This window comes from Mustela nivalis (genome assembly GCF_964662115.1).
Source record: "Mustela nivalis genome assembly, chromosome: 8".
Taxonomy (NCBI): Eukaryota; Metazoa; Chordata; class Mammalia; order Carnivora; family Mustelidae; genus Mustela; species Mustela nivalis.
Window position 1 is genome coordinate 85577777 of NC_139027.1, and position 27174 is coordinate 85604950.

A 27174-nucleotide genomic window follows, 5' to 3' on the forward strand; every position below is an offset into this window, starting at 1 on the left:
ACTTCTGCATCAACATAGACAGGACTGGAAGAAACTATGCTGAGTCAGATAAGTCAAAGAGAGAGAGTCAATTATCATAAGGTTTCACTTACTTGTGGAGCATAAGGAATAACATGGAGGACATTGGGAGAAGAAGAGGAGAAGAGAATTTGGGGAAATTGGAGGCAGAGATGAACCATGAGAGACCGTGGACTCTGAGAAACAAACTGAGGGTTTTGGAGGAGTGGGGGTGGGGGGTTGGGTGAGCCTGATGGAGGGTATTATGGAGGGCACGTATGGCATGAAGCACTGGGTGTGGTGCATAAATGATGGATTCTGGAACACTGAAAAGAAATAAAATAAAATGAAGTGAAAACAAAACAAAACTTCGAGTTACTGTTCTGTTTCTTTCCTTTTCATCCCACAACCCATTTCCTCCTCCTCTTCATGGGTTGCCCTATTGCTAGGTTGTGGCCCCTTCCTTGGGATGGCTGCGTGAGTGACAGTGATTCAGGGGGAGCCAAGGAGCAGCACCTTCCGCCTGAAGTCACCGAGGTGACAAAGAAGTCTCTCCCTTCTGATGAGCAATTACTGCTCTAGAAATATTTTTTTCTTCCTCTTTATAAACTGGTCTATTGATTGACATGGTGAATGAGAAAGCCATGTGCCCAGGGAGCATTAAATTCCCCCTTTGATCCTGGTTACTTTACACCTGAAACAAACAAGAACTCCTCTGATGTGTATGTTCTCTCCTGATGAGTGTCACAGGGCCTGTGTCTACAGAGCTGATGCAGGCATCAGTGTTTTCTGATCAGGAGCTATGGAACAGGGTCTTGTGCTACATCGCCCTCCCCTGGGCATGGCGTGGGGCCCTACCAGCTGTGCAGAAGGAACCACATCAAAGGATCCTAGACCTCCCTCACATACCTAGATGCTTTCCATTAGTACAATTAATAAAACCATTTTCCTGCAGTGAAGAAGCTTTGACGGTGTCTTGCACAAAGGCATCTCAAAAGCTAGCAACAGAACTGTACCTAGCTGTGGTGTGTTGTGGGCCAATGACACAGCATCTTCCCTGAAGTCAAAGGTGTATGAGTTGTCACCTTTGCCACTCTGGTCCTTACAGTGGATGGCTTTCAAAAGTTAACATTATACTTAGGAAATGTATTAGCCACATTATTGGTCCGTTTCCTAAAGCAGTTCTCAAACTTTGGCATGATAAAGAATGACTGGGGCAGCTTGCTAAATGCTCATTCCTGGGACCAGTCCCCATTTTCAGAGATTTGGATTCCACTGGTTTATGTTGGGGTCCAGGAAACTAGCTTTTAACCAACGTACTTAAGCTATTTGTGGTGAAGGGCCATGGGGGAGCGGAGCTTAATCTATGACAGACTATTACTTCTGTAAAATACAGTACAATGACTTACTAGAAAAATTACTACACATTTGGATGCCATGCTATGTCAAGTTGCTACAGAAGTTGTAAATGTGTTCAATTTCTATAGTCATCTATTTATAGAACAATGACATGTTTCTGGACCAAATCATTCCACTAACCATGCTTTGAGGACCATGCTGGTCTGACACACATATTCTTTGAAAAAGTCTGCTTATATGGGATTCCCATATTGTGTCCTAAGCAGCTAGACATTCTACATGTTAGATTAAATCTAGAGCTGAGCTGCTATCCACACCCAAGAGAGAAGATCCTTGGGTAGTTTCTCTAGTCCTTGATACGTCTTAGTCTCAAAAGTCATCTACTAAGGGGCACCTGGGTATCTCAGCTGGTTAGCGTCTTAACTCTTGATTTTGATTTAGAACATGATTTCAGGATAGTGAGGGCAAGCCCCGCATCAGGCTCCGTGCTAGGCATGAAACCTACTTAAGAGATTATCTATCTCTCCCTCTCCCTCTGCTCCTCCTTGCTCATGCTCTTAAAAAAAAAAAAAATCTATTAAGATCTTTGAATTTAATTTTTTTTTTCTAGAAAGTTTCCTAGAGAAAATTTTCACTTCTGCTGCTGGTTAATTTTTACATCTTAATCATGCATTTGCTAGATTACAATATGGATTTTGTCAGAAGACTAGGCAAGAAGTTAGTTTCATTGCAAGTAAATAGGTACATTTTAGTGTTCTCTAATATAAACCCCTTGTATTTTAAAAAGAACTTCTAGAACTTCAAAAATGCAGGAACTTGGCAGTTAGTTCATGATAGTTTAAAATGGAGGCCAATACAGGTTAAGAAAGTGGGGGTTCTTGCCTTGAGTTATCTGCACAATTCCTCTGATCTTTCCTTATCTGAGACAGACTAACAAAAGCAGCTGTCCATCCCATCGTGCACTCATATGAACTTGTGGCTTCCAGTATCCAAGAGCCTAGAGCGCCCTAAAACTTAATGGCAGAATCTGTTCTATCCGTTTAAACCGCAGCCAGTTGTAATGCTGATATCACAATAGGTATGGCAACCCCTTCAAAGGGAAGGGAAAAAGTAATTTACAATTTGTTGGGTACATGTGAAAGGTGGACAAGATTGAGGGAACCAAAACCGGAGAATACTTTTCTTATTTCGAACTTCTTTCATACACCATGGTCAATTCATTCGGCATATGCATACTCTGCATTTCAATTTATTAAGTCCATTATTACACATTGTTTTGAGTTTAGATTCAGACTCTGTCATATAATAAATACTGAAAATCACTATTACTAAGTGTGGTCAGATCTACACATCAGTTATCCTATGAGTCAATGGCACTTAGCAACACACAAAATCCTGAAGACAAAATTTCTTCTTGTTTTGTGAAAAGGAACGACGTAGACACTGGTATTTGGAGTTCTGTAACAGCCGTGGCACAGCTCACAGGGTGTGTATCAGGGAACAGGGCGTGTGGGTGTAGACACCACAGGGAGGCAGGGCTGGGACAGGGCTGGGAAAGATCAAAGCCTTCATGTTCTGCTGGTGACCTCTTCAATTAAATCCAACATTTATTAAACTGGGCACAGTGTTAATCAATGGGGATTAAGAGAAAGTTTCTTTAAGGAAAGAAAGTAAATTATAGAACTAACCTTTAAATTTGAAAAGAGGTAGAGAGCCCATGACCTACAATTCTTTGGATGACTTGAAGAGAGTGTTTTACAGAATACACTGGGAAAGAATATTTGAGTCCTACTACCAGCATTGCTTCTGAAAGTATTGTGAGGTTGAGCCCTATTACCCACAAATGATGTAAATACCAACAACACATGGTTCTTAGATGTCCTCTGAATTACTATCAGTAGAGTACCATGTTGAGGGTCCCCAACCCAGCCCCAGGTGTGATGATTCACTAGGAGGACCCACAGGACCTAATATTCAGTGATACTCAACTATAATTCATTAAAGCAAAAGGATACAAAGTGAAATCAGCCAAAGTCTAGGGGAAATTAAGGCCAAGTTTCTACTACCAATGCAGTCACACCGGATTTGCTTAATACCCCTAGCAACACATGTGACATGTCAATCAGAGAAGTTTTTTTTTTTTTTTTTTAAGATTTTATTTATTTATTTAACACACAGAGAGAGATCACAAATAGGCAGAGAGGCAGGCAGAGAGAGGGGGAAGCAAGCTCCCTGCTGAGCAGAGAGCCCAGTGTGGGACTCAGTTATGGGACCCTGAGATCAGGACCTGAGCCAAAGGCAGAGGCTTAACACACTAAACCTCCCAAGCTCCCCAATCAGGGAAATTTTTGCAAGACTCGGTGCTCAAGGTTTTTACTGGGAACTGGTCGTGGAGGCCATCTCTGCCTGGCACATACCCAAATTCCAGACTTCCAGAATGAAAGCAGGTATTTTGCATAAACCATACTGCTTACATAAACAGTCTGGGCACAGTGAACTATTCTTATCAGTTATGGGATTGAGAACCTTCCCAAATCAAAGATCCCAGATGCCAGCCAAGGGCCAACTTTGTAAGCATGCCTTCCTAAAGATCAGCAATCAAGCCTGCCAGGTTAAATCTTTTCTGCAAAGAGACCATATATGGATAAATTCAAAGTATCATGTTACTTTATAATCAATTCTCCATGTCAGACCAATATGGGGAATTCACATCTGGTTATGCTAAAAATGTTTTCATTCTTTTTTTCATTTCCTCTCTTAGGACTGCTCAGGGTTACCTAAAAATCAAAAAGAATACAAATAATTTAATACTATGCTATTCAGTAAAGAATTTCTAAAAAATCACTTAAACTTTAATGTTAAGTAGACTACCAAAAAGTAACTGCTTTCATCACTAATAAAATTTTACTGGTTTCACCCAGCATTCAAAAGAGAATTAATACCAATCCTTCTCAAATTCTTCCAAAACACAGAGGAGATGGGAGCACTTCCAAATTCATTTTATGAGGCCAACATTACCCTGATACCAAAACCAGACAAGGATGCTGCAATGAAAGAAAATCACAGGCCCATATCCCTGATGACCATAGGTATAAACATGCTCAACAAAATATCAGCAAACCAAATTCAACAGTGCATTAAAAGGACCATACACTACAATCAAGTGGGATTTGTTACAGGGATGTAAGGATGAATTCTCATCAATAAATCAATCAATGTGAGAGACCACTTTAACAAAATGAAGGAAAAAATGTCATATGGTCATCACAGTAGATGTAGGAGAGCATTTGACAAAATTCAACATCCATTTATGGTACAAGTTCTCAACAAAATGGGTATAAAGGAAATGAACCTCAACATAATGAAGGCCATATATGACTAGCCCACAGCTACATCATACCCAATGATGAAAAGCTGAAAGTTTTCCCTTTGAGATCAGGAACAAGACAAGGATGTCCACGTTTGCCACTTTAATCCAGCATAGTATGAAGTCTTAGAGCAATTAGGCAAGAGAAAGAAATAAAAGGCATCTGGATGGGAAAGGAAGAAATAAAACTCACTATTTGCAGATGACATGATACTAGATATACAAAACTCTGAAGGCTAGACCAAAACCTGTTAGAATTAATAAAAGAATTCAGTAAAGTTGCAGGATATAAAATCAATATACAAAAAATGTGTTTTGTTTCTCTACACTAATAACAAGCTATCAGAAAGAAAAATTAAGATAACAATCCTATTTACAATTACATTATAAACAATAAAGTACCTAGGAATAAATTTAACTAAGAAGGTGAAAGATCTGCACACTCAAAACTATACTGATGAAAAACTATATTGATGAAAGAAACCAAAGAAGACACAAATTAATGGGAAGACAGTCCATGCTCATGGATTGGAAGAACTAATATTGTTAAAATATCCATACTACCAAAAGCAATCTACAGATTCAATGCAGTCCCTACCAAATTCCCGATAGCATTTTCCCCCACAGAAACAGAGCAAACAATTCTAAAAATTTGTATGGAGCCACAAAAAACCCCAAATAGCTGAAACGATTTTGAAAAAGACCAGAGCTGGAGGCAACACCTTCCCTGATTTCAAGCTATGTTACAAAGTTGTAGTAATCAAAACAGTACAGTACTGGCATAAAACCAGACGCAATGGAACAGAAAAGGAAGCCCAGAAATAAACCCAAACTTAAATGGTCAATCAAGTTCCAACAACAGAGCCAAGAATATGTGATGGAGGAAGGACAGTCTCTTCAATAAACGGCCCTGGGAAAACTGGACAGCCACGTACCAAAGATGAAATTGGAGTTCCATCATATACCGTACCGAAAAATTAACTCAAAATAGATTAAAGACTTAAATGTAAAACCTGAACCCATAAAATTTCTAGAATAAAACACAGGTGTGAGCTCCTTCACACAGATCTTGGCAATGAATCTTTGGATTTGACACCAGAACAAAAACAAGTAGGACACATCAAACTAAAAAACTTATTCAAAGCAAAGGAAACCATCAACAAAAGGAAAAGACAACCTATGGAATAGGAGAAAACATTTGTAAATCACATGCCTGATAAGGAATTAATATTCAAAATACATAAAGAACTCATATAACTCAATAGGAAAAAACCCCAACAATCCAATTAAAAAGTGGGCAGAAGACCGAATAGATATTTTTCTAAAGAAAACATACAGATGGCCAAGAGGTACACGAAAGGATGCTCAACATCACTCATCATCAGGGAAATGCAACTTAAAACTATAATGAGATGCAATGTCACACCTGTTAGAATGTCTATCATCAAAAAGGCAAGAAATAACAAGCTTTGGTACGGATTTGGAGAAAAAGAAACCCTTGTGCACTGTTGGTAGGAATGTAAATTGGTGCAGCCCCACTACAGAAAACACTGCAGTGATTCCTCAAAAAATTAAAAATAGAATTACCTTATGATCCAGAAATTCAACTTCTCAGTATTTACCCAAAGAAAAAGAAACCACCTAGAAAAATATGAGCACCCCTGTGTTCACTGCAGCATTATTTACAATAGCCAAGATGTGGAAACAGCCTAAAAGTCCTTGAAGGCATTGCTAAGTGAAGAAAGGTAGACCTAGAAGGTATAATGCTACATGAAATAAGTTAGAGAAAGACAAATATCATGTGATCGCATTTATATGTGGAATAAAAAGAGAGAAACAACAACAAGAAACAAAAAACACCCTCACAGATAGAGAGAACAGACTGGTGGATGCCAAAGGTGGTGGGCAGGGGGGGGGATGGCAGGAGTGGTGGTGGACAAAACAGGTGAAGGGGGCCAAAAGATACAAACTTCCAGTTATGCAATAAATATGTGAGGGGATGTAACATACAGCCTCGAGACTATAGTTAATAACACTCTATTACATATTGGAAAGCTATTAAGACCATAGATCTTAAAAATTCTCATCATAAGAGAAATTTCTGCAAACCAAGCATGGTGACAGGCATTAATCAAATTTACTGTGGTGATCATTTTGCAATAGAAACAAATACCTAATCATCAAGGTCTACACCTGAAACTAATATAATGTTGTATATCAATTAAACCTCAATTAAAAAAATTTCTGCTTTCACTGTGAAGCCAGACTTTTAGATAGGCAGATTAGTATTCAGACACTTCTTAATGTATTTTTCTAAGCCAATCAGATGGGCATGTAGCCAGGTTTTTAAAATCTTTAAATATAATTCAATTAACATTCAGTTTCTTTGGCCAGTTTTTATAAATGAGTCCATACTAGGGATTCATTTAAAGAAAAAAAAAAAAAAGGCGCACATTTTTCCAGGCAATTATGACTCAAAAAGCATTCATTTGCCAAATTACATGTCCTTAAGTATTGTATAATGCAATGTAATTATCAAACCCAATTAAAAAGCATTTCAACCAGTCTTAATAAAATGTCACATTATATGACTCAGCATACTAGCAATATATACACTTATTTATTTGCTCCAAAACCAGAATAAAATGTAAACCGCAACCCATGTACAGGGTATCACAAATTCTGAATGAATGAGGTTTTCCCTATAAAACTCTACTTTGCATCTCTAGCTTTGGATTTGATGTGTTTTCAGATCTAGTATAATCATTTATAGCCTTGACTTTAATTGTGATTAAATCTTTTTTTTAAAAAAGATTTTATTTATTTATTTGACAGAGAGAGATCACAAGTAGGCAGAGAGGCAGACAAAGAGAGAGGAAGGAAAGCAGGTTCCCCGCTGAGAAGAGAGCCTGATGTGGGCCTCGATTCCAGGACCTTGGGATCATGACCTAAGCTGAAGGCAGAGGCTTTAACCCACTGAGCCACCCAGGCACCCCTAACTGTGATTAAACTTATCTTGCTTTCCCCTGGCAAAAGATTTAAAGTAACATCCAAAATCATCCAGAATTTTCTCCTTAATGAATGTATGTATCCCTTCAACACATGACACAGAGCTATGGATAGAAATAGCACAATACAAGCAACGGGCAAAATACTGGCTGACCTCAGTTCCAGTTAACATTTGGATGTCAGTCATACATAAGGTAAAGTAGGAGTTTCTGAGAATGACCAACACAACACTGCAAAACATATTTCTGAAGGAGTGGTTAGAGTGAAAGGAAACCTGAGGGTATGGAATATGCCAGCCTAATAGAAATCTAGCAGCTCTATCAGGTCCCCCATAAATTCATCATGAAATAGGAAATCATGAGAATCATACTTAGGATTATTTAAGATCAAAAGCAACTCTTCAAGGGAGAATTCCAGAAAATATTTGTAACTAAAAGGTGATTTGGAGACTTAAACTTATTGTAATATAACAATAGTTAAAGAAGCATCTACCTTATTAGATAAAATCATATAATGCAAGGGTAATACCAAATTTTCCCTGATTTATATTGTATTGTATGATGGTAATACACATTCAGGATTCACTATTCATGAGGAAATGCACCTAATCCATAAAATTGTGACATTTTTACAAAATCATAAATATAAATGTTAAGTGACTATTTTGTGCTAAACATCTAAGTGTGGGTGATATACTGGGAAATTAGAACCCCCCAAAACAATACAAAATGGAAAAAAAAGCTATGGCTTGCTTTTCAGCCTATTATTCTTGTGCATATTTAAATAACCTGAAATTATAGTGTCTGCATTTATGAATTCCAGAAATATTAGTTATAATGTAATCAGTAGTGGTTGCCTTTTAAGAAGTGGCAAGATGTGTTGGTGGTTTCTGCAAAAAAAAAAAAAAATACTGTCATTTGGTCAATTATAGATTTAACTAGAGCGTCGCCTCTGTGTGCTGCTGGTTGGGACCCGGGCTACCAGGCTCATCTGCCTGCTGGTCCTGGCTATGAGCCAGGGATGGTGAAGCTGGTGCCTCCTGGCTTGGCTGAATGCCCTATTGCATGTAAGTGACAAACCAATCCTGCTTGATGACCCCCAGGGGAGTTCACTGACCTTCTCTACAAAAATACCTGTCTTTATGAGAACAAAATGGAAGCCACGGGATTCCAAGTAAATTATTCCTTATCTTCAATCAGGCTAAAATACAGTCAAAATGACTTCAAAGTGCCAAATAACAAGATAAATGTCTAGCCTCCAAGTAGGGATGAAAAGAGAGAAATGCTATTCATGTGTGCACAAATAGCCCCCCCACCAGTGGGCTGAGGGTAAGGAACCTAATTAGATGAAAAAGTTGTTCCGGAGAAGTCTTTATGGATCATCAAAATTACCTTGATCCATGTTACTTCCTTTTAATTTAAAAAATGCATGTGCAGTCCACCAGGTGCAAGAATCCCTCTACTGCTTCTCTAGAGAAGAGGGTGGTACATGTCGCACATTTCCAGTGTATTTACTAGTGTGCCTCTGTCTGGGAACTGTAAGGACAAAGACGGCTCCAATCAGAAAGTCAAAGACAAAGCAGTATGTCAACATTTAACCAACATCATCAAAATGTCATACATACCCTTTGCTCGGCACTAATATGCTGGGACTCTAGCTTAAGAAATGATTTAAGGGAAGAAAAGTCACATATTCACATACAGAATAAACCCTAGTATTTTTTGTACATAGAGAGAAGGATGACTCATCAATGTAATTGTTTGAGACTATCAAATACTCTGAAACAACCCAAATACTTAATAACTAAAGAGAGGCATAAGTTAGGATATTCTTATTTGATGTACAGATATGGCCTCTGTAATATCAAAAAGAACAAGCTTATTTGTTTGATTTATGTATCGTAATGAAAGAACAGTGTTTTTTATAGTTGCGAATATGGTCTTATTTGACTGAGCGTGAAGTTTTAGATGAGAAGAATCGCAGTAACAGTGAATAGTAAACACTAGTTATTGTGCTAAGCACATGATAATTCACACATGAGAATTCAAACATAATGGTGCTATTGGGATCTTCATTTTCTCGTTGAAAGAACTGAGGCCGGAGTAACTTGCTCAAGATCACATATTTAGTTGACTGGTAGAACCAAGGTTTGTTTTGGTCTCTGTAGAGCCCAGGGTCTTAACCACAGCATACAGCAAACACATGGAGTGGTATGGGAGGAGGTGGGCACCATAAATCACAACTTCCCATTCATTTGTTCATCCCTTCATTCATTCAGCAAACATTTATTGTGAACCTGTTACGAAGTGTCCCACACTGCTGGAGCTCATTCATTACAACTTTTTTTTTTTTTTTTAAGATTTATTTATTTATTTGAGAGAGAGAGTGCACACCAGCAGAGGGAGGTGCAGAAGGAGAGGGAGAGAGAGAATCTTAAGCAGACTCCTTGTTGAGTGTGGAGAATGGGAGGCTTGATCCCATGACCCTGAGATCATGACCCAAGCCAAAACCAAGAGTCGATGTTAATTAACTGAGCCTCCCAGGTGCCCCTCACTGCAACAGTGCAACAGTGTTAAGAAAACAAAACTCTGTGGTCCAGATTTGGAAGACTATTAGACTAAAATACAGATGGCAGTCCTGGAGTACTAGTGGTGGGATTATTTGCTGTTTTAAAAAAATGTTTAAATATTTAGTTATAAAAGAAAATCTTATACAGCAAGACAGTGAGTCTCTTCCTTAAAGTTTGTTGAAAGCTTTGGACCAATATCTATGTTGGGGCAAATAATCCCTAAATCTCCTTGGATTTACATATGTTAATAATGAGATTTCTTAAGAATTTAGTTAAGTTTTCGGGGGTGCCTGGGTGGCTCAGTGGGTTAAAGCCTCTGCCTTCGGCTCAGGTCATGATCCCGGGTCCTGGGATCAAGTCCCGCATCGGGCTCTCTGCTCAGCAGCGAGCCTGCTTCTCTGTCTCTCTCTGCCTGCCTCTCTGCCTACTTGTGATCTCTGTCAAATAAATAAATAAAATCTTTAAAAAAAAGAATTTAGTTAAGTTTTCACTGATTTTCACAAAATTATCTTGTTAACAAAAGTCAGAATATATTTTCACAGTTATACTAAAATATTTTGAAAGACAATTACCGCTAATCAATGTCCAACTTTGAGTTAGTTTTCATGTTTAATTACAGTGAATATTTATCTCTTCAGCAGTGACTCTTCAAAACATTTTGTTTGAAAGAGTAGTTTGGTCATAATATCAGATTAATGTTATAAAAAAAGGAGAAATCATAGTTTAAAAACATTCCTTTAGAAACTTGAGAGGACTAGCTTCAGTGTATCATAGATATTAAATCTTTAATAAGTATCTTATTAAATAAAGCTTATAATGAAAGTATAGTTTAATTTACTTGATCTTAAAATGTATTGACACTGTGTCACTATTATAGAATTTATTCACATATGTTCTCTAATTTAGTTTAATTATAAAGAAAGCATATTAAAATTATTAGCTTTGGTAAGTCCTTCAGGTATGTGAATTAGAAATTTCTGGGGATGACTGGGTGGCTCAGTCAGTTGAGTGTCTGCCTCTTGGTTTCAGTTCAGGTCATACTCTCAGGGTCCTGAGATCAGGCCCCACATCGGGCTCCATGCTCAGTGGGGAGACTGGTTGAGATTCTCTCTCTCCCTCTTCCTCTGTCCCTCCTTCCATTTTCACTCTCTCTCTCTAAAATAAATAAATCTTTAAAAAACAAACAAACAAAAGAAACTTCTGGGATGTTTTTCCAGTAATAAAATGAGTTTCAGTCAAGACACTCTCAGAGTTTGTTTTCTTCAATGCTAGGTCAATGTGTTCATCAAGTCTTACAACTTACTTCTTTGTCTTTAAAATCAGAAAAGGCAGTTCCTGTTATTTGTAGATAAAACAAAAAGAATTTATTTAGGTCCAAGTTCAATATCTGTGCCCTAATCTCATCTTACTAGGACATCTTGCCCATAAGAAAATTTCTCCATAGGAGCTGATAATACACAGATCCCACAAAACTCAGGAAAAAGTACAATGTGTACTTGGGTACTGTGATCAAAGACAACACTGATGCAGAAATATTTCCAAGCCTGCTCTAAGGAACATTCAGAGGGGTGCAGTGGACAGAAGCTTCTAGACTCTTCTTCCCATCAACACAGTAGTCTCCCCTTACCCTGCAGGTTCAGCAACTCACAGTCACCTGGAGTCTGGAAGCAGATCCTCTGACATATCATCAGAGGGTCAGTAAGTGGCCTAACAAACACCAAGTCCCAATGGCCACATCATCCCTTCACTTCATCACATGGGCATTTTATCATATCTCACACCATCACAAGAAGAAAGGTGAGTACAGTACAATAACAGAGTTTGGTAGACAGTATTTGCATAACTTTTCTTGTGATAGATTGTTATAACTGTTCTATTTTATTATCAGTTATTGTTCTTCATCTCTTACTGTGCCCAATCTATGAACTCAACTTCCTCATCGGTATGTATGTATAGGTCAAAACACAGTCTAAATAGGGTTTGGCACTATCTAAGGTTTGAGGCATCCACTGGGGGTCTTGGAATGTATCCTCTGCAGATAAGGGGGAGGATATGTATTTATTGCTTCTCTTTTCCCTGCAAGAAGCGCACATACCCACCACAGCTCCTATCTACCAGGCAAACCTTCATGATTTACATGCCATCCAGGAGATGCCTGGCTCAGGGTTAGGGGTTCCTAAGGAAGGTCCAAAAATGATTTCTTGCTTCTAGAATGGGAGATGTTGGCTGAACCATCTGCCTGAATGTTACTGGGGATGGTTTCCTGCAATCAGTGAGAGTTGGGACCTTGCTTATTGGTGCCAAAACTTATACCCAAACAATCAGTATATCTAAAGAATCTGGGTCCCAAGATGATAGAATCAACCAGTCAACCAAACAAAAATCCACTTTTAAGAAGACATTTACAGCCAGCTATTAAATATGACATTTTGCGAGTTTTCAAGACACGAAAGACGTCCATCAGTAAAGATAAGAGTAAAGTTTTTAGCTACGTCCTCAAAGAAACAAAAAGAATAATGAGTTGGTCACATCCTCTGTTCTCCTACTGAGCCAAATGCTTATCACTTTGATGGCACATCTATCCATACAGGATCTGCGGACTAGAATCCTGAAGTTCCTTCTAACTTCAAGATTCAAAATGCTAGAAGGGTGGTTCTCAAAGCATAAAACGAGGACCAGAAGCATTAGCATCACTTGCAAACGCATTAGAAATGCAAAATCTTGCCACTTCCTTCTCCTCAGAAACTCTAGGGTGGGCCCAGGTGTCTGTGTTTTAGAAAGGTGTGGTAGTGAGCCTTCAGCATGGTGCCTTACCTAGTGTTCACAACTTTCGGTAGCTCGATCCCACAATAATGGCACTGACTGATGGAACAAACAGAAAATAGCAAAGTGATAGTGTAGGACACCATAAAAAGTACTGTGGCCTCGTGTTTGCTCTCTCTTGGATCGCTTCCTGTAGGGAAGCTGGCTGCTATGTTGTGAGGACTTCCAAGTACACCTATAGAGGTCCCTGTGGTAAGGAATTGAGGTAACCGGTCATCACTCACTTGTGAGTGAGCCATCTAGAAAACAGATCAGTCAAATTATGTCCAGACAGTGGAATGCAACCTCATGAACGACAGCACGGTGAGCCATTCTGCTAATGTGCTCCCGTGATACTGACTACAGAAACTGTACAGAGTAATAAAAGCCGATTCCTTCCAAGAGGTGAGTTTTGGGGTAATTTTCTTCGTTGCCTTAGGTAACTAATAAACAAACCCTCCAGTGATTCCGATACATGCTGAACTTGAGAACCACTGAACTAAAACATCCATTCATTCTCCAAATAATTATTTCTCATATTTCCTATGTGCTAGGCTAGAGCATGAACATGATGGACAAAACAGACACATTCCAGCCCTCGATGCACCCTGTTCTTTTCCTTTATTGCATAGTTTGTGATTTTATTTTATTTAGGAAACACACACTTATGTCGGTCACCCACTGCACCCTGAGTTTGTGGTGATCAGGACCTTTGCCTGGTTTCCTTCCCTCTATCCCTGCCTGTGCCTAGCCCTGCACCTGCTACATGGGAGGTGCCTACATGGGAGGTACCCATCCACTTGGTGGGTGGCCTTTTCTTTTCCATCTTCCCCATCTTCCTCCAATAGGATGAACTGAGGCCCCAGGAACAGCAACCAATAACAAGACATTTAAGGCATTCAAGGTGTGATCCTGTGGGAAGCGCATGGCCATTGGCTATAAATTTCCATGGAAAGAAATGTCTTGTATGTTCAAAACAGTCAATTTTTAGAGCCCGTCTATATTACACAAGCAGATTCATAAACACAAACAAGGGAAATATATGCAGTGGGTTTACAAATATAAGTAATTAAATGTGAGACTATTTTCCTGTATGGATGATCACATCAATAAAGTATAGGGACTCATCTTGCTTTACCTCCAGGTGGAGCCCTGTGCTAATGAGGAAAGCAGAATATCAGGAAATTGTTCGTCTCTGAGAAAGGGCATCCTACTGATCCCCAAACTTCCGTAGAACCCTCCACTGTGCACCCAGAAACGTCCTGATCTCACTGACTGTCTCTATTATGGTTTCTTCTGTACAGCAAGGGACAGGAGAGGTTAGTGTCTGGAAATGCTAAGGTGGTGAGATTAGGAAGTCAATAATTTTTTTCAATGTCACTTTAGAACATGAAGGAGTATTTGGAGAATGGTTTTTGTTTGTTTGTTTGTTTTAAATGCAAGCTCTACACCTTGTGTGGAGCCCAGGGCAGAGTTTGAACTCATGACCCTAAGATGGCGACCTGAGCCGAGATCAAGAATCAAGTGCTTAACTTACTGAGCCACTCGGGCGCCCATGGAGAATACTTTTTAGTACAGAAAACAACTCATGGATTTTTAAAAATTCTTGTGGCAGAAAGTTGGAGATGTGAGTGACATCATTTTACCAATACTTAGGAACATCAGAGAATTTATCAGACTCTGGCTCTTAGCATATTTCTGAGCAAGATCAAAGAGGAGGCAGGCCAATGGCAACATCTGCAGGGTCTTCAGAGCGTGAACAGTGCCCTGCTGGGCACATCTCGCCCGGGCTGCCTCTCCTGCCCATTCTTCATGAGGGCTCGCACTAAAATCTGTCTGGGAACAAGAACAGCAATTGAATGTGATGATGGCTGGCCAGGTCTTCTGAGACACTGGTATCCCCAGTCACCCAGCACAGCTCGCCCAGTGGGAATTTAAGACTTCTGTAATTACCTGGTTGCTCTTTCTCATTTTTCCAGGATTAGCAGAACTCGCAGTGCTGTCCTGTACAACTCTGTGTGACGATGGAGATGTTCCTCCTCTGCACTGCCTACCAAGGCCAGCAGTTGCCAGAACACGGGGCTGTTTAGAACTTGAAAGGAAATCGGGGCTTGAGGAACCAAATCTTCCCTTTTGTTTAATCCTAATTAATTTACATGTAAATAGCCACATGGTGGTGGTGGTTGGCTGCCACTCTGGACAGGACAGTGGTAGAAAACGGGAATCCTCATAAATCCATAAATCCATGCACCAACTCACCTCGAGGAAGATTTTTATCATTCTCATTTCCTCTAAGAGCACAGGGAGGCTTGCAGGAGGAAGAGACCCGCCCACAATCAAAAAGGTACTAAATGGCAGAGAACAATTCACACGTCACCTCTCCAGACCCAGTCAGCACTCCTGCAATGCCATCGAAGTGTGTTTCCCCTTCTTCAAGTCAAAGAAGTCTCAAAGGCAAGTGTCAGCCTCTGAAAACTCCAAATTCTCAGTAAAGAGCTATGAAAGGAAGCTATCCATATGTGGCAGGATTCCTTTCAACAAAAACACATGGAAAAAGGTTTCTCTACAGCTATGAGGCTCTAACTTGAATTTTTCGAACTACACATCGTGGTAAGCGTATTTGACAGCCCTCACTGTGCTTGAAAACTTTTGCTCCAAGCAAGAGATAGCCCCATGAAGGCAACAATATGAAAAAGATTTTATTAAACTTGTGCCACATCCTATTATGCTGTCTAAGCATGATTCTATCCGACTTAACCTTTGCTGACAAATGAGATTATACTTTCTTTCCTAAATCAACAGGATCCCATGAAATTGCACAAAAGATAAAGTACTTAGCATTTCAGGACTTATTTGGAAATAGAGTGTCGAAGCCATGACGTTAGAAGGGGGGTTAGCTATGCCTAAGGAGAATAATCTGCAGAGTCATATCGTAAATTCTGTCTTGAATTCTATGTAAAATATTTCACATTATTGTAATAACAGAAACTCACTCCAAAATCCACCTGAAATTCTTGTATCCATAACTAAACCACTGTCATCTCCATAAATCTCTCCTTTATTCACAGGGACCCACTGTGTGGCCCAAGCTAAGATATAGGTTGGAAATTCGTTGAAATTAGGGTGGAGAGCATCACAGTTTTTTGTGGACAAACTAATATCTTTTGGTTCTGTTGCAGCTATCATATTGCCAAAGGGATCAGAGATATTCCTTGATATCACCCTACTTGGGTAAAATCAAAAAGATAATGGGATGATTAGCTGAAACATAGGTAAAGAAATGGGGTTTAAGACCACACATTTTGAGGATCAAAGTCTGGCTGCAAAAAATATATATATAATAAGCCAAGTGTGATGATCCTGTTAGATAAAACAATCCATTTTTAAAATTAGAGCTAGTGCACTCTGGTAGCAAGAGCTGTAGAAGGTCCTAGAATTATTCTCATCAGAGCCTGCACCTACTGTCTTACAGCACATGACACTGTCGTACCTTCACAAATTCAGCTCCTTACTCTGGCATCACGTGGACAAAGTGAATGGGTGAGTGGGTGGTGGGTCAGAGATGACCCAGGTGGGGTCTGTGTGTCCTCCCCTTGAATCCCATGGGCCCCTGACTACTCTGACCCACAGAATACAGTGCAAGTGACCCTGTGTATGTCTCTAGGCCTCGGCCCTAAGAAACTTGCTGGGAGACCCAGGCATCCATTTAAGAGGTCCAAGTACCTTGAGACCACCATGCAAGAGACCACATGTAGGCACAGAGTCAACAGTTCCAGTTGAGCCCACCCTCCCAGCCATCCACACCAAGGGGTTCAACCATGGGAGGGAACACATCACAGGAAGCAGTTGGATACCACCAAGTGACTCCGTCTGGTGCCGGTGGAACAGAAGAATTACCCAGCCAAGCCCTTCCTGACCCACAAAATCATGACAGAAAATAAAACAGTTCTTGCTTTACACCTTGAAATTTGGGGGGTACTTTGTTATGCCCAAGAGATAATCAGAACAGAGTATTTCTACTATCTTCAGCTAATCTATACTTCCTCTAAAACCACCTTCTAATTGCTCCGATTAAATAATGCAACTGTACATTCACTAAATATTAAGTCTAACCCTGCCAGCCTGATTATCCATTTTTATATACACTTACCAATGAAGCCAGAAGATGGTGGATTGGGCTGAATCTTCTCCTTGGTGTTCTCCTGGATAATGTCCCAAAGCTGCCATATAAATTTTGGATGAAGAATGTAGAATGGCTGATTTGGGTTTCTCTGACGGTGCTGAACATATGGAGTGAACAGGTTGTAATCTGGCTTCTTGTACCACTAAAAAAAAAAATCAACACAATCAAGTATAGAGCCTCACACTGTGAAAAGGAAACTGGGCAGCATCTGGGGTGGGAGGAAGTGGAAGCTACTTCCAGGCTGAGGGAACAGGATGGGGAGGTGATGACTGTCACTTCCTCAGATGCTGCCTCACTGGACAAGGAAACCAGAAAAAAGAGAGATAGGGTTCTAGCTCTGGAGGACGGATGCTTTGTTCTTTAGTGAAATATGGGAAGTGAGGTAGGGCAGGGGTGCCGGACTCTTCTGTAAAGAGTCACTAAACACTTTAGGCATTGTGAGCCACACAGTCTTCTTCAACTAGTCAATTCTTCCATTGTACTGAAAAGTCACAGCCGATAGAGCACAAATGGGCATTACTGTGTCCCAATAAAACTTTATTTATAAAGGGCCATATTTGGTTGACTCCTGAGATCCATCAGTGTATTTCAAAAACATGTGCTCCATATCTAATGTGCAGTGAGAAAAGCATGCCAGTTATTCCCTAGGTCTGGGGTGGGACTGGGAAGACTGACAGGTGGAACATCAGGAACTCTTGATTTTTTTAAAAAATTTTTTTAGATTGTATTTATTTATTTGATAGAAAAAGAGAGAATACAAGCAGGCGGAGCAGCAGGCAATGGGGGAGGGAGAAGCAGGCTCCCTATGGAGCAGGGAGCCCAATGCGGAACTCAATCCCAGGACCCTGGGATCATGACCTGAGCCGAAGGTAGACGCTCAACCGACTGAGCCACCCAGGTGCCCAGAACTCTTTAGAGTGATGAAAATACTCCATTTCCTAACTGTGGTGATGGATACATGACTATATAAATTTGCTAATACTCATAAAAATGTATACTTCTACTGATTATACATACATTATGGTATGAAAAAATGCACAATAATGTTGATTGTTTTTTAAATGTCTTTAGAATGTCTCAGGTGCCATCATGAAATGGGATTTGGAGGTATGTGGGGGAGAGACTTAGATCATAAGGCTCTGAGGACCCCATTATCCCTTCGAATAGACACCTTGGGGAGATAGTAGGTATATATTAAGACCCAAAGTAATATTCCCTGATTGTATGGGTTCTGTGGCTTCAACAATTTTTGAGAAGGGCTTGGCCCAATCATCTTTAGTAAACGTTGCCCCCAGGCCAAGACACAGCAAGAGGAAGCAAGAGGAGTATGGGTCTCAGTTTCTGTACCCCTCTCCAGAGCACAGAACACACAGAAAGTAGCCCTGTCACCTGGATTTTGGCACTATCATGCTCATGCCATTGGGTTGGACAGCACTGTGCCCTGGGCTTGGTTTCTTCCAAAGGAGGAAGAAATAAGGTCCCATGGTTAGGGCTCTCAGTCTGTCCCAAACAGTAAGAAATTGGTCAGAACTTAAAGCCAGGGAACTTCAGTCTGGAAAGGAAGCTGAAAAGTTCCAACATGAATTTCATGTTTGATTCTTGGTAGACAGTACCTGTGAGAACCAGCTGGAGAGCTTTCTCAAAAAATACCCACTCAGTCTGCAGGCTACATATCTGGAAATGGGGCTCTGACAGATACATCTGGAAAATACTCTCCAGATGATTGTGGTTCATACTCCTAGTTAAGAACCAGTTAGCAATCATGCTAGGTAAATGTCCAGCCTCAGTCTCAAGATGCACAGTGACAGAATATCCCCAGAGGGACCCATTTGACCTTGGACAACTGGTCTGTTGGAAAGTTACCTCTTGGGGGAGCCAAGATCTGTTCCTCCACTTTCATCTTAAGGAAGGATGCATTCTCTTAGGTCATGGCAGAACGAGTTGAAAGATGCTTTTTTTGGCACAGCTCACAGCATCTTTCATGAAACTAAACTGTCCTACATCTTTCCCAGCCCTCCTTAAAAAACAAGTGCACTGGCTTTTCATCCAAGTTTTGGCCAAAAGTAACTAGCTGCTCATTTAGATGGGCAATGATTTGCCAGAATGCCATGAATGTAACTCGCTTATATTTTGATGCCTAGTAATAATCTTGTTTACACTATACCATGTAAAATTAAAGAAGGTTTAGAGGCAGAAGCCAAAGAGTGGCACACTCCAAAAAAGCCTGTAATAGGTTCCACTTAAAGAATAATAAGCTGCTGGGTCACAAAGTTTAAATTCTCTTGCCAAGCACTTTGAATTTACTTCAGAAGATCTTATAACTAGCAAGGTGAAGTAACCCTATCACAATGGAAACAATCTGAGTTTACCTGGCACAGCCTCTAGGGTAACTAGGAATATCTGAACATTGTGACACTGTAATTTGTTTTTGTTTTTAAATCCTTGAGAGCAAAAGCCCTTTTTTCATTAGATAGACCATGTTCACCAAGTATGCGCTGGGAACTTGGTATCAAAACGGTGTGATACGCATGTATTTAAGTAGCTCCCATGATTGGCTTCCTTCTGTGAAAGTTTAATCCCTGACCTGCTCCCATTATTAATCAGTCAGTGGCACTGTCTGACTGCTAGGATAGGGGCACTTACCCTAATCAAAACACTTACCAGATTAAGATTTGCAGAATAAGGAGCAGGGTCCCAGGCTACCAAAATGACATCTTTATACAATGAGCTGTCAATGAAGTGATGGTTGGGGTTGGTCAGAATCTGCAAATACAAATGAAAGGCATTTCAAAACAAGTGTTTTGTTCTTCAGAATCACATCTTAAAAATAAAATGAAAATTTAAAAAATGAATCAGAGCAAGAAAAGAAGGAAGCTGTTCAGACTTTGTCTTTTCCTCTGCAGGATGGAGAGGTGAGCGTCGCATGTTAATGTGAGTAAAGACATGTCTTTGGGGAGGGATGCCTGGGTGGCTCAGTGGGTTAAAGCCTCTGCCTTTGGCTCAAGTCATGATTCCAGGGTCCTAGGATCGAGCCCCACATCAAGCTCTCTGCCTGGTGGGGAGCCTGCTTCTTCCTTTCTCTCTGCCTACTTGTGATCTCTGTCAAATAAATAAATAAAATCTTTTTAAAAAAAAATGTCTGGGGGAAATGAAGGTTAAAAATAAAATCCCCCAGCACTTCTATTTTCACCATCACTGTACTCATAGCCCGTATCATCGAATCAGCTCCCAAAAGATGCAATGCCCTAGCTAATTCAACACCTGCAACGTCTTTTCCAGTTATTTTCACAAGTGACTGGGGAGGCAGGTGCCATTTTGGATGACTCGTCTTATGATGGGCCAGCTGGTGGATGGCAGCTGCCATGTGACTTCCTCCCTCGTGGCCTTATCCGGTCCTGGAGGAGTCCTTTGATCTCACCTACCAATCATCTTTTTTTAACCACAATTTTAGAGGGGGAAAAAAAGGATTGGTTGTCGTCAGTTTTCGGTTCTCGAGATATACTTTCTTTCTTCACATTTGAAGTTTTCTCAAGTCAGGGTGTATCTTACAGGGGACACATATTTTCCTTCGGTGGGGTAGCTAACGCTGAAAAGCTGGGAAGCTGTGATTCAGTGAATGGTGGCTCCTACGATCGATGGCATCTAAGAAGTGAGGAAATATAGCGATTGTTTCTTCCTTTGCTGCAGGCTGCCTGGCTCAGGGTACCACGCAGAAAGCTAATCTTTCCTCCTGCAAGCAACCTGTCATAAATCATCCATCATCTCATGTTCTTTCTCTATAGTTTGAAACTCTGGGAACTGCTGTGGTTTTCAGAATAATTTTGCTTTGAATTTGGAAAACATTCTTATGGAGAACACCAGGAAAAAAAAATACTCCCGTTTTTAACAAAACAATTCATTTACTTTTTTAAATTTTTCAAATGATGGACTAAAGTTTGCAAGCCACACTATTGACCCTTGGATTTTGTAACCCTTGGTTTTCTCACCTTTATCGCCAGCCTTTCTCATAGCTGTGATTTCTTTTAAATTTAACTGTCTTTTCCTCCATTCCTAAAATGCAATATGCTAAGTCTATGATTATGTACATACATGTGTGTATGCATATACACATATAGTTTTACATGTATGTTGATCTTTCCTTTTAAAAAAAAAAATCTTTTCAGTGTTCCAGAATTCATTGTTTATGCACCACACCCAGTGTTCCATGCAATACGTGCCCTCCATAATACCCACCACCAGGCTCACCCAACCCCCCACCCGCCTCCCCTCCAAAACCTTCAGTTTGTTTCTCGGAGTCCACAGTCTCTCGTGGTTGTCTCTCCCTCCAGTTTCCCCCAACTCACTTCTCTTCCCCATCTCTCCATGTCCTCTGTGTTATTCCTTATGCTCAACAAATAAGCAAAACCATATGATAAATGACTCTCTCTGCTTGACTTAGTTCACTCAGCATAATCTCTTCCAATCTTGATCTTTCCTTTTAACCTTATTTACTCACGTCTTCCTATTCATGTCACACAGAAGTTCCTATTTATCTGTATTTTTTCTCAATTCTTTTAATTAAAAGACCCATAGAAATAAGCAAGACCACGGTCCATGAAAACTGGGTAGTTTCTCTTCACTCACCCAGTAAGATGTACATCCATGAAGACACCCCATCCATCTTACCTGGGAATTAATGATGCGCACGGTGGTTTTATTTCCAACATCTTTCTCGTAGCCGCGTGTAGGAGCAGAGTTGAATCTCAAAACTGCATCATGAGAATCTAAGGGTACATAAGTGACAAACTAACTGTATTTTTTGCTGTCAAATCAACGTAATTTAGAAAAAGCATTAAAGCAAAATTTTCAATACCTGAAGCTAATAAGAAACAGCCAATTAAGTTAAGCTACCTATACACATATTTCTCAGTATAGTGTGTTTATAGGATGGGGTCCCAAGCTTGGGGACATATGGAAACATATGAATCCATGACAGGTGGTCCTATATCATCTATATATGAAGCTATATTTAGATACTCCTTATGTGTTCACATTCTTTAAAGGTAACCTGCTCTATGAAGCCTTTCTCTGAACGATTGTAGAATATTTCAAAAATGGAGTCTGTGGGAGCAGGGAAGGATGCTGCGGACAGGGGCTGCCTGTGTGGTTCTTACTGCTGGGAGCATGGAGGCTTCCCACAGTTCCACTAATGTCGCTGCCTGCACTGAGACCAAGGGCGTCTCTCACAGAGGAAGAGCCACAGCCTTTAATGCAACTTCCATTCCTTAGGGTACCGGTTTGTACTTAAAAAGAAAACCAGCCCTCGGGTGCCTGAGTGGCTCAGTCAGTTAAGTGTCTGCCTCTGAGGCGGGTCATGGTCCTGGGGTCCTGGGATCAAGTCCCATGTCAGGCTCCCTGCTCCATGGGAAGCCTGCTTCTCCTCTCTCTGCCTCTCTCTCTCTCTCTCTCTTTCCATCTCTCCTGAATAAACAAATAAAAATCTTAAAAAAAAATCCAAAACCACAGCCCTATATAACACCATATATTAACTATGCTGGAATTAAAACTGAAAAGTTAGAAACAAAACAAAACAAAACCAGCCATGGCTTCCATGTTTCACATACTGTTGCTGATGCCCAGAGGACCCAGGTGAGAGCAATCACGCGCATTCTGCATCCCCAGCAATGGTGTGACTTCCTGCCGCAGCCCTGGAGGACCGGAAGCCCCACCAATGGTACTGGCTGCCAGGGTACTTTGCACTCCGTAAGGGCACACTTTGGTTCACCGAGCCTCAAGTACAACATAAATCTATGTCTCTCTCCATTCAACAGGACAGATTTTTTTTCAAGTTCCTAGAGGTCCTGGGTGAAAACAAAGCTCCCATCTCCTGCAGGCCGACAGGGACACAAACAGCTAGAGGCAGAGGAGAGTGAGCTCACCCGATTAAGGGATGGGAATGGGGATATGTTCCCTTCCCACAAAGGAGTCTATATGCATACCTATATCTGGAAATTTCCTGAGCCAGCTACTGTGTTGCCCAGAAACCAGAGTTAATCAGCAATAAGGGAATTTCTATGGGCTATCTTTAGCTTCAAAAATTCCACGCACATTTCAAGTTTAACTTGGTTAGAGCAGCAACAATGCCATGTGTGTGAGAGAAAGAGAGAGAAAGGTAAGATTACATATTTCTGATTTGCCGAAAAACCTTTGGAGGTACCCTGTGTTTACTGCATTTACTGTGACCATACCCTAGGCAAGTCGCTAAAGCAGCCCATTTTCTTCACTTGAGTCCTGCTACCCCTCCCGAGCAGTCTCCTTGGGAGAGACCTTCCTGTTCCCTCAGTAGAGACTCCTTGGGCACACATGTCACCATCAAAACAGTGTTACGTTAGGTACCTTTCTTGAGCTTCTGAGCTCTGAGCTCGAAATAATTTGTATTCCAGTTTCAAGCACCAGAATTAAATAGAACACAAAGAATGCATAAAAGATTCCTGGCTATGCCATTAAAAAAATTCTACTGTGTTGGGGCACATGGATGGCTCAGTCAGTTAGGTGTCTGCCTTCAGATCAGGTCATGATCTTGGGTCCTGGGATCGAGTCCCACATCAGGCTCTCTGCTCAGCAAGGAGTCTGCTTCTCCCTCTGCCTGCTGCCCACCCCGGTTGTGCACGCTCTCTTTCTCTCTCTGTTAAATAAATAAAATATTTTTTTAAAAATGTTCTACAGTGTCCTTTTAGGGGAAATGTCCCAGGGGTCAGCAAGCTATGACCAGCCACCTGTTTTAGTAACTAAAGCTGTACCATGACACAGGCACACTCATTTGTTTATCTACTGTCTGTTAATGGCAGAGGTGAGTGGTGACGGTGACCCATGACTCCCAAAGCCAAAAATATTTACTTCCTGGCTCTTATTAAAAAATAAAAGGAAAACAAAAGAGGTTTGCCAATCTTGATGTTCTAGGTGATCCATTGCTTTGCATAAACGATGTCAAAAAACATGAACACTTCTATTTTCTTTATAAGTACTTGTTTGCACATCTTTTGTAATGAATTGTTTTATTATTTATTTTTATTGAATAGTACTTTGTCACAAAAATTCAAATGATATTTAAGGAAAAATTAGATTTCCCAAACCAGTGGTTCTCACTTTGGGGGTCTTGGAACACTTTCACACTCTTGAAAATTATCAAAAACCCAAAGTCCTTTTGTTTATTTGGATTATATTTTTCAGTGTATGCCACCTTAGGAAGTAAAATTAGAAGACATTTATTTATTTATTTTATTATCTATGTATTATTATCTATTTTAAAATAAAATATTTTTATGAAAAATAACCATATTTTCAAAAAATAGTAAGAAGACTGGCACTGATTTAAATGTTTGCAAATCTCTCTAACGCCTGGCTTTTCAAAAGACAGCTGGTTTTTCTCATCTGCTTCTGCATTCTATCTGCTGCAATGTATTGATTTAGTTGAATTATGTCAAGGCTCAGATATATTGTTGAAAATGTAAGGAGTACTTTAAGTCTTCCCAGATTATGGGAAATATCCTTCTTTGACACTTTATCAAAACTTGACAAGTGCTGGTTTCTTAAAAAAACACAAACAAGAAAAACTTCTGTTATACGGAATGTGAAACAATGTAAATGAATGTTCCATGCTCTATTCCACTGAAATCCATCCAAAGATCTCATCTTGCTCTTAAAATGGATTATTCACCCAGGCATGATTTTGTAGCATTGCACAATGATCATTTGGAGCTATGAGTTCGACCGATAATGCAGATCTTCCAAATATTGATGCATTTCATTGCAAAGTATCCCCCCAAATCACATCAGTTAAATTACCACACATTTCATCAGTTTTAAGTATGGGAAGCTTCCAAGTTTGAAACCATGTGTCTTACGGTTGATGAGGCTGAAGCCAGGAGAAAGTTTAAAGCTTGTTTTTCAGAAAACTGTTTCCACCTAATCAGCTATTGTGTCTTTTCAGACCCCTCTAACAAGCCCACTGGCTGTCTCTGCAGAAGCCTGGACTCAAGGTCAACTGATATGCCTCCAGCCTGGGAACAAACGAGGTCCCGTGTTCCTTACCCAAGATAACAAGGCCAAGGCCCCATCCAGTTTAAAATGGTTCTTGGAGCAAACCCACAGCTCCTCCTCCTTGTCTGAAGATAACATCCTGACATCAGGGGCCGAATGCTGCCTCGTTCTGATGTGAAGTCTCTGCCCCAGTGAACACAGGATGTATGTTACATGTACGTTTGCTCAGTGTACATATTCCATCTTTCTTCATGAGCTGTCATAAGTTTCATTGCCCTTTTCATCCATATGTATGCAATTTCAACCCCTGTGATTATAAATAACTCTTTCTCTCCCCCTTTGGGGAGGCAGATTTGAGGCTTGTCCTCTTGTGTCCTGGTTTGGCTGCGTTAAATAAACCATTCCCTTGCTGCATGCCTGATGTCTCAGGGATCGGCTTTGCGGTGCATCGGGTAGAGGAACTTGGGTTCAGTTCCAAGTTCATGGTTGAAAGCTTGAGGTTTATCACTGGCAAAAAATACTGTCAGCTCTTTTCCTAAAAGTGACAGGCTTACTCAATTCCTTTTTGAGAAATTATCTACCAAATAGGCAGGTCTGTATAAAGTATGCCAATCAGTCATGGGTTTCAAGTAAAAACTGTGTTTCATGACGAAAGTGGCTACTGCCGCTCATAACTTGAACCACACAAGGGCTTCTCTGCTGTGCGCTGGTATGCAGAAGTGTGTTTTCATTTTTTTTTGCCCACTTTGTCTTAAAAATACATGAGTCAATGATTGATATTTAATAAAACAAACTTTTTTTTTTCAATTTTTCCTACTTCATCAAGGACATTTGTAAGTGAAACGGGCACTCTCTTTTTTCCCCACGGAGCGTGGCTGTGAAAACCAGCATGACTAGTAAGAAATGTTGGATATGACTGCCTAAAACTACCCTAACCAGGAGTTTTACCTACCTCTGCCTCTACATCACCAGTGAAGGTCCAACAGTTCAGAAGACCCTGGTGCATTATTATAAGAAATAGTTTTCACTCTATGAGACCCCAAATGAGAACCACACACACTACGTGAACTGCTGATCTGGGGCGACCTTCTCTGAGGGACAAGAGACTCCAGACGTGAGGTGACCTTCAGGAATGAAGATAACCAGGACAACACAAGGACGAGAAGCGTGAGGCCAGCACATCTGAGCCACAGCCCTCCCGCTAAACCATGCCGCCCTTGGACACGGACTCTGTCTAAAGCCAAGGTGAACAAGCCAAGGCTCCTGAGCTGGGGCCGGGTACTGCAAATTAATGAGGTGGATGCTCCAAATTCCCTGGAGGGCCCCCGAAAGTGTCGCAGCTTTGAAATGCCAGGATTCTGGGATGCCTGGATGGCTCAGTCCTTAGCGTCTGCCTTCAGCTCAGGTCATGATCCCTGGGTCCTGGGATCCAGCTCTGCATCAGGCTCCCTGCTCTGCGGGAAGCCTGCTTCTCCCTCTCTCACTCCCCCTGCTTATGCGCTCTCTCTCACTATGTCTGTCAAATAAATAATAAAATCTTCAAAAAAAAAAAAAAGAAAGAAAGAAAAAGAAAAAGAAAAAAATTAAAAGAAATGCCAGGATTCTACCCTGGGGTGTGTTAAGCCTTCCAGGAACAGCACGGGGCACAGAAACGGAAGCTGGCTTTGTTCCTTTGGAAGTGGTGGGAGTGGAATGAGTTAAAAGGTCACTTTTCAGGGAGGAGGCAGGGAGGTAGAGACAGAGGGAGGCTGCTATGGGTGGAGATACAACCTCCCCAGAGCTGCCAGCAGGAGCAGGATGGGAGGGGTAAGCAGGTGCGGGTGAGCGGGGCAAACCCAGAGTGTGTCTATCAGGCAGACATGTTTTGTA

General features: G+C 40.7%; 1 protein-coding gene across 6 annotated transcripts in view; it reads right to left on the minus strand.

The window, feature by feature from the left end:
* The window catches only part of ST6GAL2 (ST6 beta-galactoside alpha-2,6-sialyltransferase 2), a 79986-nt gene that overhangs the window by 6287 nt on the left and 46525 nt on the right, over positions 1 to 27174 (minus strand). For all 6 annotated transcript variants that reach the window (XM_082743812.1, XM_082743814.1, XM_082743811.1 and 3 more), the window contains exons 3-5: positions 21952 to 22049; positions 19948 to 20049; positions 17254 to 17428 (exon numbers count right to left, since the gene is read on the minus strand). In XM_082743812.1, coding sequence (XP_082599938.1) covers positions 17254 to 17428; positions 19948 to 20049; positions 21952 to 22049 — 375 coding nt within the window. The remainder of the gene's footprint in view (positions 1 to 17253; positions 17429 to 19947; positions 20050 to 21951; positions 22050 to 27174) is intronic.